Raw genomic sequence first — 16,623 nt, forward strand, 5'->3', positions numbered from 1 at the left:
TTTGGGGCCGATCGCTGCCCTCTGCGTCCCGGCTGGGCCGCGACGGGGCGCGGGCTACGGACTGGGGTGGGGGGCTGATTTTCTCGCCAGCAATCAGGGAAGGCCGCTGGAGAGAGAGAGAGAGAGAGAGAGGAGGGAGGCGAGGAGGTGGGAGCGGCGGGAGGGCAGCCGGAGAGCGGCGCGAAGAGGAGGCGGCGGTGGTGGCGGCGGCGGCGGCCGCGAGGAGGGGAGGAGGCGAGGGGAGGGCGGGGAGGGGAGGCCCCGGCGCGCCGCGCCGCGAGGGGCCGCGCGAAGCGGGGGCCGGGGCGGGAGGGGTGGGTGGGGGGAGGGTTGGGGGCGAGAGAGAAAGTAACTCCAGGACGAGACCGGAGCGACCCGCGCAGCGAGCATAGGCGGCGAGGCTGCGCCCGGCGCCCGAGACCGGCGACTGCGGGGGGCGGGGGCTGCGCCCGAGCCGGATCCGGCGCTCCGGCTCCGAGGTAAGCCCCGCGCGGGCGGCCACCGCTCAGCGCCGCGCACCCCTGTCCCCAAAGTGGCGGCGATACCGAGAAAGTCGCTCGGCTGGGGTTCGGACCTGGGTGGGGGCAGCTGCTTTGTCCCGGTGCCGGGCGGCGGGGGCTGGCGGCGCGGGGGCACCCAGCACAAAGGCCTGGCGCGGGAGGGGGGATTGCCCACGTGGGCTGGCCCTGGCCCCGGGTGGACCCTCCCCACGCGGGCGGGCGCCGAGCTTCCGGCCGCGCGGGGCGGGATGTGTGTGTGGGGGGGTGTTGCAGGTCCCCGCACTCGGGCCTCAGTGCAGGGCCGAGCGCCCTGCAGGGCCAGCGAGTTTCCGGGGTCAGAACCGGGCTCACGCAGCTGGGGCTTCGGGGCGCACAGGGCCCGGCTTGGCGCCCAAATCAGAAAAAGTCTCTAACGGGACAGATGTGCGTCCTCTGACGCCCACCCCGGGAGTCCCAGACGGGGCGGGAGGGGCCGGCGAGCTGGTGGTGGTCCCAGGTGCGCGGGGTCGGGGGCCCAGCGCGGGCCGCACGGAGACGCGGTGGCCGCCTCCGGCTCGGGCTGCCCGCGGGTAGTCCCTGACCTGGACGCGCGCACGGGGCACACACTCGCAAACGCCCCTCTCCCGTAGCCGAAACGCCTTTCCGTGCTCCCGCGCCCCCCGCCTCGACTGCAGAAAGATAAGCTTCAAGTTTTCACTCCGTGTCTCAAATGTGCATGAAGGAATTTAACTGCACGAGTGAATAACAGCATTAGTTTCAATTAATTTTTTTTAAATCCCGGCAACAATAAACTTTGAGAACAAAAGCGCTTTTACGTCCTTAATTAGGCGAGCTTCCCATCTGTGGTCTCTAAGTGTCTGCCTTTTGATTTAACTTTGTCCTCCGCCCCGCCCCCGCCGCACACCCCTCCCCGCCCTGCCAGGCACTTCGGGTTCCGTGGCCACCCCCGCTCCGCGGCGCCGCCGGCCTTGGCCCAGCCGGCTCTGGCCGCCCCGAAGTTCACACCGGCCGGCGGGCTCTGCGGCGGGGCTGGCGCGCACCAGGTGGCACGCCCGCCCCCCTCCGGGGCCCCCCACCCCCCACCCCCCCGGACAATTCTGCAGGCCCCTGGCACTCTCGCCCGCGGCTGGCGCCCAGGGCGCAGAGCTGAAGGGAGCTCGCGAGGCGCCTTCTGTTTACCTTTTATGGTTAAAATAACAGCTTAGCAAAGAAGCGACTTCACGAAGAAGCGATTTAGTGAAATCGTCTCAAGCTGCCGCAGCTCAGCCAGTTTAATCACCCCCAGAGAGCTGAACAACTGCGAGCACAATGGGACACAAAATCATTTTGTGTGTAAATGAGCGTGGCATTCTGCTCGCTTCCCTCTGCTCGGGCGGGCGGGGCTCGGCGGCGGCGGGCGGGCACTGGACCCGGGGCTCCCACCGCAGCTCCGAGAAGCAGGTCAATACCTAGCCAGTCTGGAGTCCCGCAGGCCCGCGGAGCTCACACTGCACCGCGGAGGCCCCTGCAACAGGCGGTTTGGGCGAGCCTCGGGAGGGCCGCGGCGCGCTGGGGCTGGGTCGTGGGGTCGTGAGTTTGCTGGTGGCATTGAAGGACTGAACTTGTGTCTCTTACTGCACCCACTTTTGTGCTTCTGACCTCAGCAGTGGTGTCGGGGAAAGGTCGTTGTCCAGCACAGATGCGTTTGCCGGAGGCAGCACTGGAGGTTCTGGTCGAGGCGTAAAGCCTGGGGCTTCCAATGGTGAGTTTCTGCTTTGCCATGAACATCAGGTTGCGCTTGTGATGGAAAAGAGGCTTGGATGAGAGCAAGGACTGAAGAGCTTTTGTGATGGGTACTTGGTGTTAAATGTCACTTGAGTCGTGTTTCTGGTAGTTGGGAAAACATTGCGCAGTCCGCTTTGATAGAATTTCCATCGGAATTCCTTCCAGCACAGTTTATCCTCAGTGTGGCTTTCCTTCTGACTCCTCCCCCAGCAGAGCCTCCCAGGGCAGCATAACCCATCCTGAGGTCTGTTTTGGTCTCTGAGAACTTCCTTGAGATAAGTGACCTGCTTTTCTGAGCTGGCCAGAAGTCAGGAATGCCACGAGCAGCAGACCCTGAGTAGCCCCCAGTGGGCGTATCAATGAAACATCACCGTCTAATAGCAACCCCCCACCCCCACGCCAGTTTCGGGTCAGGGAACTGGCCAGGACACCCAAGGCAGAACAAATCCTAGGAGAGGAACCTTACTTAAATTGGCAGGATTGATGATGCGCATTGGACCTTGGTTATGTTTTAAAATTGGAGGGTGAATTTCAAGACACAAGTCAAACCTGTGAGAGCTAAGTCCAGGTTAGGCTTGCGGGGGCCAGCGTGTGGGTGGGTGGGTGGGTGGGTGGGTGGGTGGGTGTGGGTGTTCACTGTGCCCCAGGAGACAGCCTCAAGTCCATGTAAGGGGCTGCATAGACCACCACTCCTCCAGCAGTGTCGTAGGGTGGCTTCTAGCGACTGAGGGACAGTCTTATTTCAGGTGGTCGTGGCATAGAGGAAGGTCGCTAAGTGACTGGGGAGGAGTAGGAGAGAGGGTCCATTTGCTGAGCTGCTGTCTGTTTCCTGCTGGCAGCTCTCTAATGCCTTGGGGGGGTGTGATCCCGAGGGGATCTGGAATACATTAGGCACAGATAAGACCGTCCTGCGGGTCTGGGGAGAAACTGCAGAGGTGCGGGCTAGGCAAACAAAGACAAGTTTCCTCTCTCAGGCGCCCTAGGGAAGAGGTGGCTTCCTGCGTGACTTTTGCTCTTCCCCTGGCTTCTGCCAAAGGAGGCTGCTCTGTGTCTGGCCGTTCACAAACTGCATCTTAACCACGGTGGAGACGGTGTTCAGAGAGGTCCCGGGCTCCCCAGCCCATGGAGGCTGGGGGATCCTCCCTGAGCTGTGGTCCACGGGGCTCTCTGCTGATGCAAGAGGAGACACGCTTGGTAACGTGGCTCTGAACCAAAATACCAGGAAAATCAGATTTGTTCTGAAACATTTTGGGGCAGTAATGGTGAGCATATGCTTTAGTATTGTCATTAACCGAATTAGCAGACGTGGAGCTGCCCAGAAAACACGTGTGTGAGTGTGTGCATGCATGTGTGGGTGCGCGCGTGCATGCGTGTGTGTGCGTGCATGTGTGCGTGCGCGTGCGTGCGTGTGTGTGCGTAAGCTGCTAGGGCTTTGGAGCATGGGGACAGGGTAGTGGCGGGTGGAACCCGGAGAGGGCTGTGTGGTGTGGGGGTCCCAGAGAGCACAGGCGGAAAGGATGGTTCCGAGCATCTTTGAATCTGGGACTACGGAGGAGTAAAAGCCCTGTGGTTTTGTCGGTGCTCCCCACAGATACTCTGGGCAGCGATGGAAGCCTAGATGCCTCACCGCAAGGAGCGGCCGAGCGGGTCCTCGCTTCATGCCCACGGCAGCGCCAGCACCGCGGTGAGAGCCAGCGGGGTGGGCTGGGGCAGCGGCCGGTGGCCCCCTCTCTGCCCTTTTCCCCAACGCCTGCCTGCTCACCGGCCACCCGTCCCCACAGCCACTGCCTTCAAGAGATGGCTGTTGACTGGCTGTATGATTACGTATTTTTTGAAACAAAAATGCTCTTAATTTGATGTGAAATTTACTACATGGATAAAACTCAACGCCTTAGGTGCTGAGGAAGTCACTAATTTAGAGGTGTCTCGTTACTGAGACAAACTTGCAAAAACCCCTGAATCCCAATTCACAAATTGGTGATTCGTTTGTCAGGGGATATTTCACATCTCACACATAAGCCCGCGACCTTTAATTAGAATTTTGCAGTTTGTTTTATGCCCCTGGAGGCTGACACCTTGAAAATTTTTTTTTTCTTGATTTCTTATTGCTAATAAGCATCTTTCTTTTTTCCCTCTGGTACTTGGAAGAAAATGATGCAAATACACTTAATTACAGCGGTGGCCATAATTTGTCAGCTGAATATGTGATCAGGCACAGGCAGAAGTGATCTGATTAGATCTGTGATCACATTGGCAATAAAGGGAGTGCACGGCTCTGTGGTGGAGCAACTCTTGTTCTCACCTTGTCTCCATCTCCAGGAGGGAGGAAGCATGTCCCGGTTATCTCTTACCCGGTCGCCCGTGTCTCCCCTGGCCGCCCAGGGCATCCCACTGCCAGCCCAGCTCACCAAGTCCAATGCACCTGTGCACATCGACGTGGGTGGCCACATGTACACCAGCAGTCTGGCCACGCTCACCAAGTACCCCGACTCCAGGTAAGAGCCAAGCCCCACGTGGCACCAGGCGTGCCGTGGCTCCTGGCAGCAGGGGCCACCGGCCGCCAGTGGGGTCCGTCTCCTCTGCCAGCCACCAGGCAGGCTCTCCGGGGCCCACCTGCTCTCCCAGACCTGTGGCACCTAGGGGCCGGGAGGCCAAGGCTGCCTCTCGGAAGATGCTTTATACAGGGACTTGCGACCCTGTGTTGGTGGCATCGAAAGTGCCAGGTGGAGCTCCTGACTCACCGGCAGAAGCCCCTCATTCGGAGCCAGGCCCACCTGAAACCGGCCCGCAGCTGGCTGGGGAGTCTTAAAGGGCCTTCAGGTTCCTCGGGACTGAGACTGAGATCATTTGTGAGCCATGCTTCGTCCGCCTCGGGATGGTGTTGGAGAGAAGTATCTAATCCTATTTCCTGCTCTAACCCTCGGTTAAGTACAGAAAGGGAGGGAGGAGTGGGGGTTGCAATTTGCCATCTTTGTCTGTTGGAGTGGCCCCTGCTAGAGGCTCCCTTGGGCGGGCGGTGACTAGCTAGGAATTCCAGGATGTTCAGGCATATCCAGGGCTGTGGATGAGCATGAGCCTCATACCCCCATCAGCAGACGAAGTGTCTCTGACCAGGAGCCTCCCAACAGGGCACCTTGCTCTCCGCCCGGCTCCCTGCAGCTCCTGGCTCCTGGGCCCATTTGTGGGAGGTGCCAGGAGGTGCCGCTTGGGCATGACCCTCCCAGGGGCAGACATGGCTTCCTGTTGGCATAGCAGCAGGGCTGACCGGAGCTGGGACGGGCCTCTGAGCATCTCCTGGAAGTGACGCGGTGTGCTACTTGCTCCTGGCACGGCGAGGCAGCCACCATGGAGGGCTGAGCAGCAGGAGGGCCAAGGCTGCAGGGTATTGCCCTTGTTTTATACATTTAAAAAAAACAAGAGGAGCTAATTAAGCCCCCAGACACCGAGGGATCATCTCTGGGAAGCTTTCTCGTCTGTCGCCGGCGCGGTGGCTCAGCGCCGAGGCTTCCGAGCGCATGGCACCTTAGGAGGGCCGGGGTGGAGCTCTCCACGGGGGCAGGAAGGCTCCCTCGAGGAGCCGGTGCTGGAGGCGGATATAGCGTCCGGTTCGGAATCTGGGGAGCCCGGGCTACAGATGGCAGTTGGACCCACGCCCTCAGCACAACAGAGCCTAGGCCTGGGGCGCTTGTGAACTTGGCGCTTGCAGCCATGAGGCCCCACCGGCAGTGCCGGCCTGCGCGCTCGCTTGCAGAGCTCTGTCTAGGATGGGAGATGGATTCTGCTTATTTAATTTCAATTTTGCCTTCTGCGGCATTCCCGAGTTGTTTGAGATAGATCATCCCTTAATCGGTTGACGACGTTTGTGAGTGAAATTCATAAAACCCTTGCCCACAACCTCTCTGAAGAGTGTTTCTTGAAATCAGACACTTGCCTTTCTAGAGTAATCACAGCTCAGGCCTGCGGGGAGCGGCTGCCTCATTCTTGTCTTCAGGGCTACCGCCTGGGATCAGCAAGGGCAGGGGCAGCCCTCCCCCCCACTCCCATACCCACAGTGCTGCTCGTCCTTGCCCGTCCTCCTGCTCTTCGGTGTGGGGCAGGCCCTCTCACTGGGGGGCTGAGGCCCCCTGTGGCCCCATGATCCGGCATGTGGGACCCTCGGCAGCAGGACGTGCCCAGAGGGGGTGGCGGTCTGCATTCTTTCTCCAAGGCTGGGGCTCTGAGATGAATCCCTCTTTCTTGCCTGGATGGCTTCCGGCTCAGGGCAGAGCTGCTCCCTGGGCCTGAAGCTTTGGCCTAGAGGCCAAGGGGTGGCGTGACCCGTAGGACAGTCAGGGGACAGTGGGTCAGGCCGGGCCTGGGAAGTGGGTTGGGCAGCTGTGCTGGCAAGAGCCCCTCACATCTCTCTCGTCCTTCTTTAAGTGAGTCATTAAAATTAAAAAACATTTTTTCCCCAATTCTGGAAACCAAGATCAGTCCCTCACCGAGTGGCACTGATGCATGAGTCACCAGGAGAAAGAGAAGTTAAGAGTGCTGAGGTCACCCCGGGTGGGGGGGTTCTGGATATCAGGCAAGTCCCACCTGGGCAGTGCCGTGAGATCAGGGGGCTGGTGCCCCACAGCCGTGGGTCCCTGAGCCCACAGGACTGTGCCCAGGCTTCTGGTTCTCGGCTCCTCGGCAGAGGGCGGGGGGGCTCCGACAACAGGGAGCAGATGCTGCCATTAGCCCGCAACCAGAAAGAGCAGGGCATGGCTGCCCAGGGCTGCAAGTGGCCTCCCCTGGGCTGCTACCTCGCCCGTCCCTGCCGGACAGCCATTAGCTGCTGCCATAACAGTCCCAAGCTGGTGCCCGTGCTGGCCGTGGGAAGCGGCAAATTAAGCCAGGCACTCCAGGACTAATAAAACCTTCCCCTGAAACATGCAGGAAATTGGAGCCAAAGGTTTAAAAAAAAAAAAAAGAAGACCTCCGTCAGCTGGGGTCAGAACTGGCCAGATTATTCCATGAAGGGCTTCTGAAGTTGGCACCCCCAAATCTTGCTCTTAAGACCCTGCCAGGGGGCCGGGGGTGGGGGCGGTAGAGGGGGGTCCTCTTGTGGCAGTTGTCCTAACCTGTCCTCAACCTACTCACATCCTTGTTAGCCTCAGACCCCGAGGGCATGAAAGGCCTTTGTCCTTGGAAGAGACACTGAGGGTAATAGCTAGAACTAGTCTTAAAATAAGGCCAATTGAGAACCTTCTAGCCTTGGACCAATAAGACAGCCTAGAACCCAACCAGCCCTGGAATGTGGGGTGGTCAGGAGTCCCCTAGACCAATAGGATGGTGTGGAGCCCAGCCCTGGCATCAGAGAGATCTGCACCATAGCCCAGCCTAGAACATTGTTTGCTGCATAGAGGGTTTGAGCTCAACCAGGAAGGGTGGAGAAAGTTCCACAGGGAGGCTGAGGCTTTGGTCTGGCTTGCCTGTGGATGTGGTTCTTCCTTCTTCCTGCCAGTGCCATGTGGGCCCTCCTCTGTCTGGGGAGGGCTGCCCATGGGACCAGGCAGCCTTGCTCAGTCCCATCTGCCTCTCGGGTGCTGGACGGCCCTCGTTCTGACATCTGGATACCCAAGCTCTGCTGAGGCCAGGTCTGGGGCCCACAAGGCTTTCCACCAGGGGCTCTGTTCCCCAGGCCTGGGAAGTTCATAGGGCTCAGTGGCCTTCGGAGTCCTCCGATGAGTCATATCTGGTGACCGCAGTCCTGGTTCCACAGGCCCAGACCTCTCCACACCTCATCCTAAGCTCTGAGCTGCTCACGCCTATCCGTGAGGCAGCCTTGCCCTCCACACGGCCTCTCTGGGACCGGGGCTTGGCCATGTCCCCAGAGGGAGAATAGGTGAGTGCATGGCTACTGCACGGCCAATGCCCTGAGGGTGCCAGGCCTGCAGAGTGGGGGACAGTGTGGACAGGAGGCCCTGAGAGCGGCTTCGGGGATTCTCAGCCCTCAGCTTCTGCCCAGCTCGTGTGCCCTGGCACATAATGGCGGGGCAGGGTAGGGCCTCAGGAGCGGTGACTTGGAGTGCACAGAGGACGGGGCTGTTGGTGGAGAGCGGAGCCTCCCTGGAGGGCCCTCACTGGTGCGGGCAGTGAGTCGGGGGGCTTAGGCACCAGCTGTGCAGGCTAGGCTGGAAGGCCTTGGTCCCACACCGGGGCCACCGCTCTCCCGGGCTGTGCACGCACACTGTCACCACCGCGGGGTTTTGCTGGTCGGTGGCCGTACCTGCTGAAGGTGTGTCCGGAGGGGCCATCCCTGAGGGGACCCTGCCAGCCCCCCACCTGTTCCTCAGTCCAGCTCCTGGCTGTCCCCACCCTCCTTGGGGCCCGTAACTGTCCACAGCCGGGCCTGGGGTCAGCAGGAGACTTAGCCAAACAGGGCCGCCTGCCGTGGGCATTGGAGAGGCCCCAACCCTCCTCCCTGGAGCGGACGGGGACAGGCAGGGGCTCCCCACGAGCTGCCCGCAGGTCCTGGGTTTCTGTCAGAACCACTGCCCTCCAGAGGACAGGCCGCTGGGAGGAGACTTGTCTGTCCTGCCAGGGTGCACGCTTGTTTCCGTGCGTGTGCGCACAGGCGCGTGGGCACCTACCGAGCATAGACCGCGGTGCGTGCGTACACATTTCCACCGCAGCTCGTGTGCAAGCACACTGTTGAGTGCGTGAGGCACACATGCTGTCCCCCCGCCTGCCTCCCTTCCTCCCCTAGGGCCCCCCGAGGGAGTGGCTGTGCGTGGTGTGTCTGTGACTCTGTCAAGGGTACCGAGCAGTGTCTCCGGGTGGTTGGTGTTGGCTGGTGTGGCCTCCGCCTGGGTGTGTCTGGGTCTGCCTGTGACTCGCGTGTTGCAAGGGAGGGGACCGTGGGATGCTGGGCCCGTTGCCCAGGCGCGTCCCATCTGATGCTCATTCACGTGGGCTGGGTGAGGTGGGTGTGTGTGACCCGAGACCGCCTTGCCCGGTCTCCCCGTGTTCACTGGGCGTGGGGCTGCTGGCTGGGGTACCTGATGGTTGGTGGGAGTTTTCTGGGTGGGTCTGCCTGGCAAGGGTTTGTGTGCGTGGAGCAAGGAGGCTGCCGTGTCTGGGTCTCACTGCGGTCTTCCAGGCCTGGAACGTGTCGGCAGGCCAGTGCAAGCGGCCGGGTGTGTCTGTCTCTGGCTGGGGCTTGTGGATGTCGGCCGGGTACCGAGCGTGTGCTGGTGTCCTGCCCGGCTGTGGCCTGATGGCCCTCAGCCTGATGCCTGGCGCGGTCCCAGAGCTAGGCATGTCGGGCCCCTCGCCCCTGCAGCGGGGGGGGGGGTGGCCTGGCCTCCCATCAGACGCCCCCCTCTCCCTCTCTCCCAGAATAAGCCGCCTCTTCAATGGCACCGAGCCCATCGTCCTGGACAGTTTGAAACAACATTATTTCATCGACCGGGATGGGGAGATTTTCCGCTACGTCCTGAGCTTCCTGCGGACGTCCAAGCTGCTGCTCCCGGATGACTTCAAGGTGAGTCTGCGGCCGGCAGCTCCCCTGAGCCGCCTCTGCGGTGGCATTACACAGGGGACGCTGTGACTTAATAAATGGACCCGTGGTCGTCATGGCAACCATAAAAAGTTAAACGGTGGAGCCGAGGGCTAAATCAGTTTTTCTAAACTAATTTTGTTTTCTCACATTTTTAGCTTATTTATCAGGGTGTAACAATTAAGCAGCGGTGCTTACCCCTTTTCGTTTGCCGTGCTGAAGGACGGTCACGGGCCAAAATGACGGGAGTTAGAGCTTTCCCACATCTGTTCCTTGTTGGCAGCTTGCAGGGGAAGCCCTGATCCAAACCAACCAGACCTTTTAAACAAAAGGTTACCCCCAGGTCCCGGGGCGAGCCTGTCCAGGACAGCCGACCTGGTTCCGAGAGGCCCACCTCCATGGTGGGCCCCTCCACGGCACTGGGGATCCCCGAGGAAGGAAGCTCAGGCCTGCAGATGCCCGCCCTTCCTTCCTTCCTGCCTGCCTGCCTTCCTGCCTGCCTGCCTTCCTCCCTTCCTTCCTCCCTTTCTCCCTCCCCCAGAGACCTAGTGGCCCTGCGGCTGTTTTGTCCTCCATCCAGCTGATACTGGGTGCCAACAACCAAAGTCAGGCCAAAGATACAGTGAAATATGCAGACATAGGTCCTGTCCCCATAGCACTTATAATTTAGTGAAAGGTGTTGAACCAAAAAAAAAAAAAACAAACAAACCATGAATTCCCTGGGGGGCAAATGTTCCATAGAAGTAGAGAATGTGGTGAAGGGGAACCATGGAGAACCTGGCCCCAGGGGGTTTGGAGAGAAGGTTGCTTCTCTGGGTGAAGGAGGAACAGGGCCAAACAAGTATAAGGGCCTTGATGAGGGGGCAGGGTGGCAAGAAGCTTGGTACCTTCCAGAACCAGAGAGAAGGTGTCAGCCTGGGGCTGTATGAAGTGGGAGGGGAAAGGAGGCTGCCCCTTGAGGTGGGACCTTGGTGGCCAGCTCAGCATTTGGCATTTTACCTGGAATGCAGTGGAAGGGTTGTGAGCAGGGAATGACAATCAGGTTTGCAAGTCAGAAGGATAGCCCTGGCTGCTGTATGGGGAAGGATGCAGTGAGGGTGAGGGGTGGGAGCAGGAGGCCAAGCAAGGTTTCCTAAAGGCCTTGGTCCAGGTGGGAGGCAGCGAAGATAGAGCAAAGTGGCAGATTAGATTTCTGTTTAGGCATTGGCCATGGAAGGCCGTGGTGTGAATCGGTCGGGGGTAAGGGGACTCTCGAGGCTGCCTCCTGGCCTTTGGCTTGGGTCCTGAGTGAATGCATGGAGGCCCAGGGATGGGACAGGCTGGAAGGAGCATTGCATCTCACTCTTGCATGGAATTGATGGTGGGGCATTGGGTGGAGAGGTTCTGGGCTATATAAGAAAATGTGTGCAGATACCATTTAAAACGTCAAGAGTGGATGAGAGCAGACGCCCAGGAGGGAGCCCTGAGGAACCCCGGTGGAGGGACAGGATGGGTCCCTGACAGACGACAGGCCCAGGTCGGGGCTAGAACTTGGGCTTCCCTCTGAGTGGTTCCAGAGGCTGGGGCCAGCAGGTGGAAGGGACTGAGAGCCTGGGGGGTGGGCCCTGCTTTGGGGGTTGGGCCTCCTTGCCTCTCCCCCAGGGGTCCTCAAGTTCACCAGCCAGCCTTGAGCTCAGCCCCCAGTGAGTGGCCCAAGTCCTGGGGTCCTAAGCGACTCAGGGCCCGGGCAGATATGGGCGTGCATGTGTTTGGGGGACAGTTGGTGTGAGTGTGCCAGCCTGGGAGTGGGCTGCGTGGAGGTGGGCTTCCCACTCCCAGACACCTCCTCAGCCTGCCTGCTAGGGCAGCATGGGCCCGGCACTTGGCAGATTTTGTCACCCCTTAGACCTCACCCCCCTCTCTGAGCTGGGTGTTTATGTCCGCTTTATAGACGGTAAAACAGGCTCTGACAGGGTCAGTAACTGACGATCAGAGGCCTCAGGGCTGGTAGACAGCGTGCCAAAAATCCCACCCAGGCAGGTCTGCTTTGCCTCGCTGCTGGGCTGGGAGCTCCTCCCCGGCAGGTGAGGATGCTGCTCCCCTCTGCCTGGCCCAGCCTCTCTTCTCTGGGATTCTAAGAAGGCGGCAGGTCCGCAGGCCATAGGCACGGCCTCAGGCTGCCCTAGTCCAGCCCCCTTGGTCTTTGCAGAGGCCCCTCTCTGCTCCAGGGACTTGAGGCCAGATGGAAGAGCGCAAGGTTATCTGGCAAGGGTGCACGCCGGCTGCCGCCTTTGGGTTAAGGCTAGACTCCTGGGGCTTGTACACATTCAGCTGTGCCTCATTCTCCCCATCTGTACAATGGGTACGACCATCGCAGTCCGCACTGAGCCCTGGGGGGGGGGGCAGGGCGCGTGGGGGGCCGGAGCGGGGAAGAGCAGCCCCGGCCGCGGCCATCGCTGTGCGCGCGCCCGCAGGACTTCAGCCTGCTGTACGAGGAGGCGCGGTACTACCAGCTGCAGCCCATGGTGCGCGAGCTGGAGCGCTGGCAGCAGGAGCAGGAGCAGCGCCGACGCAGCCGCGCCTGTGACTGCCTCGTGGTGCGCGTCACGCCGGACCTGGGCGAGCGCATTGCGCTCAGCGGCGAGAAGGCCCTCATCGAGGAGGTCTTCCCCGAGACCGGGGACGTCATGTGCAACTCTGTCAACGCCGGCTGGAACCAGGACCCCACGCACGTCATCCGCTTCCCGCTCAACGGCTACTGCCGGCTCAACTCCGTGCAGGTGAGGGCTGCGCCCGCCCCGCCCCGCCTCCCCCCTGCCTTCCCCCTTGGGCCTCCGGCGGCAGCGGGCATACGTGGAGGGAGGCGCGGTCCCTGAAACGGTGAAGCCCTCCGTGCCATCTTACAGAAAAGGCAACAATGTGTCAATGCATAATTTATGTCCCGCTCATAATTAAATGATGGCGCCTGGGGGATGGACTTAAAAAAATTGATCTGTGCTTTTTTTTTTTTTCTTTTCCAAAAGGATGTTCTATAAAAATGGCCCAGAGTATTTTCAACAAAGTGTGCTTCATTTGACACCCAGAGTCTGCCTTTCGATTCAAATTAAACCCAGGCCGTCTAAGGGGGCAGGTCAGAGGCTGAGCGAAGGTGGCCTGGAGCCCCCTTGCTCACCCTGCTGACCCGCAGCCACCGCACCCAGATGGCTGCCCAGAGCCATTCTGAGCTGGCCTTCCTCAGATGGGTCTCAGAGCTGGGGAACCCCAGAGGGATGGGGCCTATTCTGCACCAGCTCTTCCAGACCCAGGAGCAGACTCCTATTTCAGGCTTAGGGCGGAGTGGACACGGGGGGGAGGGGATTGCTCCTCCCCGCTCTTCCCATGCACACATTCCACAGGCTGTCAGTCAGAACTTGCTACCCGTGGGACACAGGTGTCAGACAGTGATGAGACCCCCCCACACACACAGAGGTACAAACCCACATGGACACGGAGGCCTGTAGAGACTCAGACACCAAGAGGCCTCCTCCACCTCCCCACCCCGAGTTCCCTTGAGCTGATGAGCCCCCAGGCCCCAAACCATCTGGGACTCACAGCTCAGGGAAGCAGGTGGCCGCCCAGAGGCCAGGGGCAGGGTCTCTTTTATTGAGTCAGGCCTCAGTGTGGTGGGGGAGGGGGGCTGGGACCACATGTCTGGAGGGGGGGGCAGGTTACACCCTGGAGAAGAGAGAAGGGGCCCCAAGTCTCTTTCTGCCTCTGGATCAAGCTGTGGACCCCTGAGAGGGGCAGGATGGGGTAGCCTTTCCCAGGTTTGGTCACTCAAGGGGACCCGGGGTCTGGCTGCTCCCATCCCTCCCGTGGTTGCTCAGCTGGTGGTTCTGCAGGGCGGTGTCTGTCCTGAGGTCTGAACAGGAGGATTGGCTTGCCCTGGCTGATGCCCACCTGCCCGCAAGGCCAAGCCAGGAAGTCTCTTTTGCAGCGGGGCATCGCTGACCCTTCTTTCTTCCCCGGCAGGTGCTGGAAAGGCTGTTCCAGAGGGGTTTCAGTGTGGCTGCATCCTGTGGGGGTGGCGTGGACTCCTCCCAGTTCAGCGAGTATGTGCTGTGCCGTGAGGAGCGGCGGCCGCAGCCCACCCCCACTGCGGTCCGGATAAAGCAGGAGCCCCTGGACTAGGCCCCTCCTCAGTGCCCGCCTGAGGCCGTCTGGCCCTGGGGACACCCCAGGGACCTGGAAACAGTGCTGGGGAGTTCTGCCTCTGCCTGCAGCAGTGGGCATGAGACTGAGGGTGGGGCTGGAGGGTCCAGAGCCAGCCCGGGGAGCCGCAGGTATCCTGGCAACAGCGCGTGGGATGCCGGAGACACGCCCACCGAAGGACCGTTGATGTGACCCAAAGCTGCTGCGGTGGGAACAGTTCTCCCGGCACTTCGGCTCCCTGGCCCGGCGCGGCCTGCTCCGAGGCAGGGTCAGCAGAGGCCTCCGGGCCCACGCCGGGGGAGCCGTTCATCCTTCTCCACGCGTGGCAGTCTCCGCTGGGTCTCCTTGTGTCACAGATGGCTTATTTTTCTACACTATTTAAGATGGAAGGAACTAACTGCACAAGCCAGAGAGGCTGACAAGGACCAACGCTTCTTCATCTGGTGCTCCGTTCGTAGCTGGACGGGCAGTGTGCCCCCCCGCAGGTGCCCGCAGAGTGGGGCTTGGAGACTTCTGGTCCCTGCTCCAGAGACAGACGCAAGAGCGGCAATGCCGTAGGAACTGAAGCAGGGCCCCCAGGGGGCAGGGCTGCCGGGAGGAGGGCTGTGTGGGTGTGGGGGATGGATGGCTCTGGAACCATCTGAGACCCTCCCCTTTGCTGCCACCCAGGGTGCAGGCCACACTTGGTGAGTCACCTGACCTACCAATGCCCCAGGGGCTTCCAGTCCTGTCTGAGTGTCCTCACCTGGGCTTCTGCAGAAGTCTCTCCCCATCCAGACCAGCCACGGGGCCACACCGCATCCTTACCTCAGGAATGGGCCCCATGGTGAAGGGGCCCATGTGTCAGCAGCATCCTCTGGGTCCCCAGCTCAGGAAGCCGTCCCCAGCTCCACTTTTCCCACACTAATATGCACACTGAATTTGAATGAAACTGTTACACTAGCTTGCCGATGAGACTGGGACACAAGGCGTACCTGGGGCTCTGGGCTCCGGATTCCAACAAGGACCGGCCACGAGGGGTCCTCCCAGACAACAGGCACAAAGGTGGACACCCCTCCCTTGTCCCCCTTCCCCGCGCTGGCTCCGCCCGGGTGGGGAAGTCTTGGAGGGGCACCCCAGCCGGCCCCGCGCTGTGTATGATGCCTGCAGACTTGTATATGACTCCTTTAATGTAAAGATGCCGATGTACAATTGTGTGTGTGTGTAAACACATTACGTTCCTAGTTCATGCCATAAATGATGCTCTAAAGCAAACGACTCAGGCTCCGTCCTGTGCAGAAGCGACAGCCGGATCCCGCCTGGCACGCAGTGCGGAGTGTGGGGTGGTTTGGGGGCGGGGTCCCCCCCAATCGGGAAGAAACAGACCCCTCTCTCCCACGCAGCCCTAGCTGGGGGAGGGGAAGGGGCAGGGTCCCAAGCGGCCGTTATTTATTACATTTGGGTGTTTCCTCTCTGCTGTGCCTGTCCCCTCTGGGCAGCACAGATTCTGAATTCTGATTCACAGGCCCGAACCAGATGCCATACAGGGGGAAGGCAGACAGAAGGTTTCCGGGGGCTTTTGAACCTAGTCTTAAATGTTTGAGATTTTTCCCTCCCTGGCTCTGGGTTGAGGTCGGCGTCCTCTTAGCACCCCCCAAAGCAGTAGAAGGTGGCCAGCCATGGCTCCGTCCATCCCGGGGTCCTCGCAGCCCCCGGCATGAGAACCATAGGCCAGCGGAGCACGGAACAAGGTCTCAGTGTGCCTCTTTCCAGGGGTAGGCCTCCCGTTTTAATAAGTCTTTTTGTGTTTTTCCTCAAAGCCCTTATGTTCTAACCCACGAGGACCCTTTTACATGCCCGGTAAGGGGCACCAGCTTCAACCTGCCTGCAGGACGGGAGCACAGAGAGCCTCATCCCGTCAGAGGCCACAAAGCAGACGCCATCCGCTGTACAATCTAATTTGCGGGACAGACTTACTAGCCTTCTTTGCTTAGCAACGCGCCTACGGTTGGCACATCTGCATTTTGGCATCTGAGGCTCACGTCTGAGAGGGAGAGAAAGTGTGCTTATTAGAAAGGAAGTCTTGTGGAAACAGCTGAGTGCTGCCTGTGTTTGGGGTTTTTCTGGTATGATAGCCAGGATGGTTACTGGTGGCTGGAGATCCCCTAACATTTTCAAGCAAACTCTCTTTTTGATTAGACCGTCGTGCTGAAAAAAACAACAACGAAAACAGTAACTGTCACTCCTATGTCTTTACTAATTAAGTAAAATCAGGAAGTCCATTTCACATAAATTGGCAATTTCTGAATCTGTAGAGATATCCGATGCTCCCACAGTAACGCTAAAATTCTAATATATGGAGTCCCCATAAACAGCACAAATTAGTGGTCCCTTTAAAACATTTTTCTACTTCTGGAATGACTATATTCTAAGTAATCTTTTGATCAAATACCAGAAGCATAAATGTTTCTTCTGTTCTTCAGGAGCCTCAAAACTGGTTATTTATGATAAGCAACTGGAGAGAGAGCTCGGCCAACACTGCCCAACCTCCACCAGGGCAGGGGAGAACCGGCCAAGCCACGGCACGTGGCTTTTGCCACTGTCCTGCTCACACGGGGCTTGAAGCCAGGTCACAACACTAAATATCTTTTAAAAAGTGTGTTTGTTGTTTTTTTTTTTTAAGTT

At 59.8% G+C, this 16,623-nt stretch overlaps 1 protein-coding gene across 8 annotated transcripts; it reads left to right on the plus strand.

The window, feature by feature from the left end:
* The first annotated feature begins 319 nt into the window (after window positions 1-319).
* KCTD15 (potassium channel tetramerization domain containing 15) lies at window positions 320-16,140 on the plus strand. 8 transcript variants are annotated; one of them, XM_045891230.3, is made up of 8 exons: window positions 320-479; window positions 2,144-2,241; window positions 3,239-3,526; window positions 3,856-3,948; window positions 4,584-4,759; window positions 9,630-9,774; window positions 12,243-12,548; window positions 13,780-16,140. In XM_045891230.3, the coding sequence occupies exons 4-8, from the start codon at window positions 3,883-3,885 to the stop codon at window positions 13,936-13,938; spliced, it is 852 nt and encodes a 283-aa protein (XP_045747186.1). In that variant the 5' UTR covers window positions 320-479; window positions 2,144-2,241; window positions 3,239-3,526; window positions 3,856-3,882; the 3' UTR covers window positions 13,939-16,140. The 8 variants fall into 8 exon arrangements, with proteins under 8 accessions (XP_045747186.1, XP_064437728.1, XP_064437727.1 ...); XM_064581658.1 differs by having other exon boundaries at window positions 3,301-3,526; XM_064581657.1 differs by having other exon boundaries at window positions 2,147-2,241.
* Window positions 16,141-16,623: the final 483 nt, after the last annotated feature.

Source organism: Mirounga angustirostris, unplaced genomic scaffold (genome assembly GCF_029215605.1).
Source record: "Mirounga angustirostris isolate CCGP_5_RB_7025 unplaced genomic scaffold, mMirAng1.0.hap1 SCAF_16, whole genome shotgun sequence".
Taxonomy (NCBI): Eukaryota; Metazoa; Chordata; class Mammalia; order Carnivora; family Phocidae; genus Mirounga; species Mirounga angustirostris.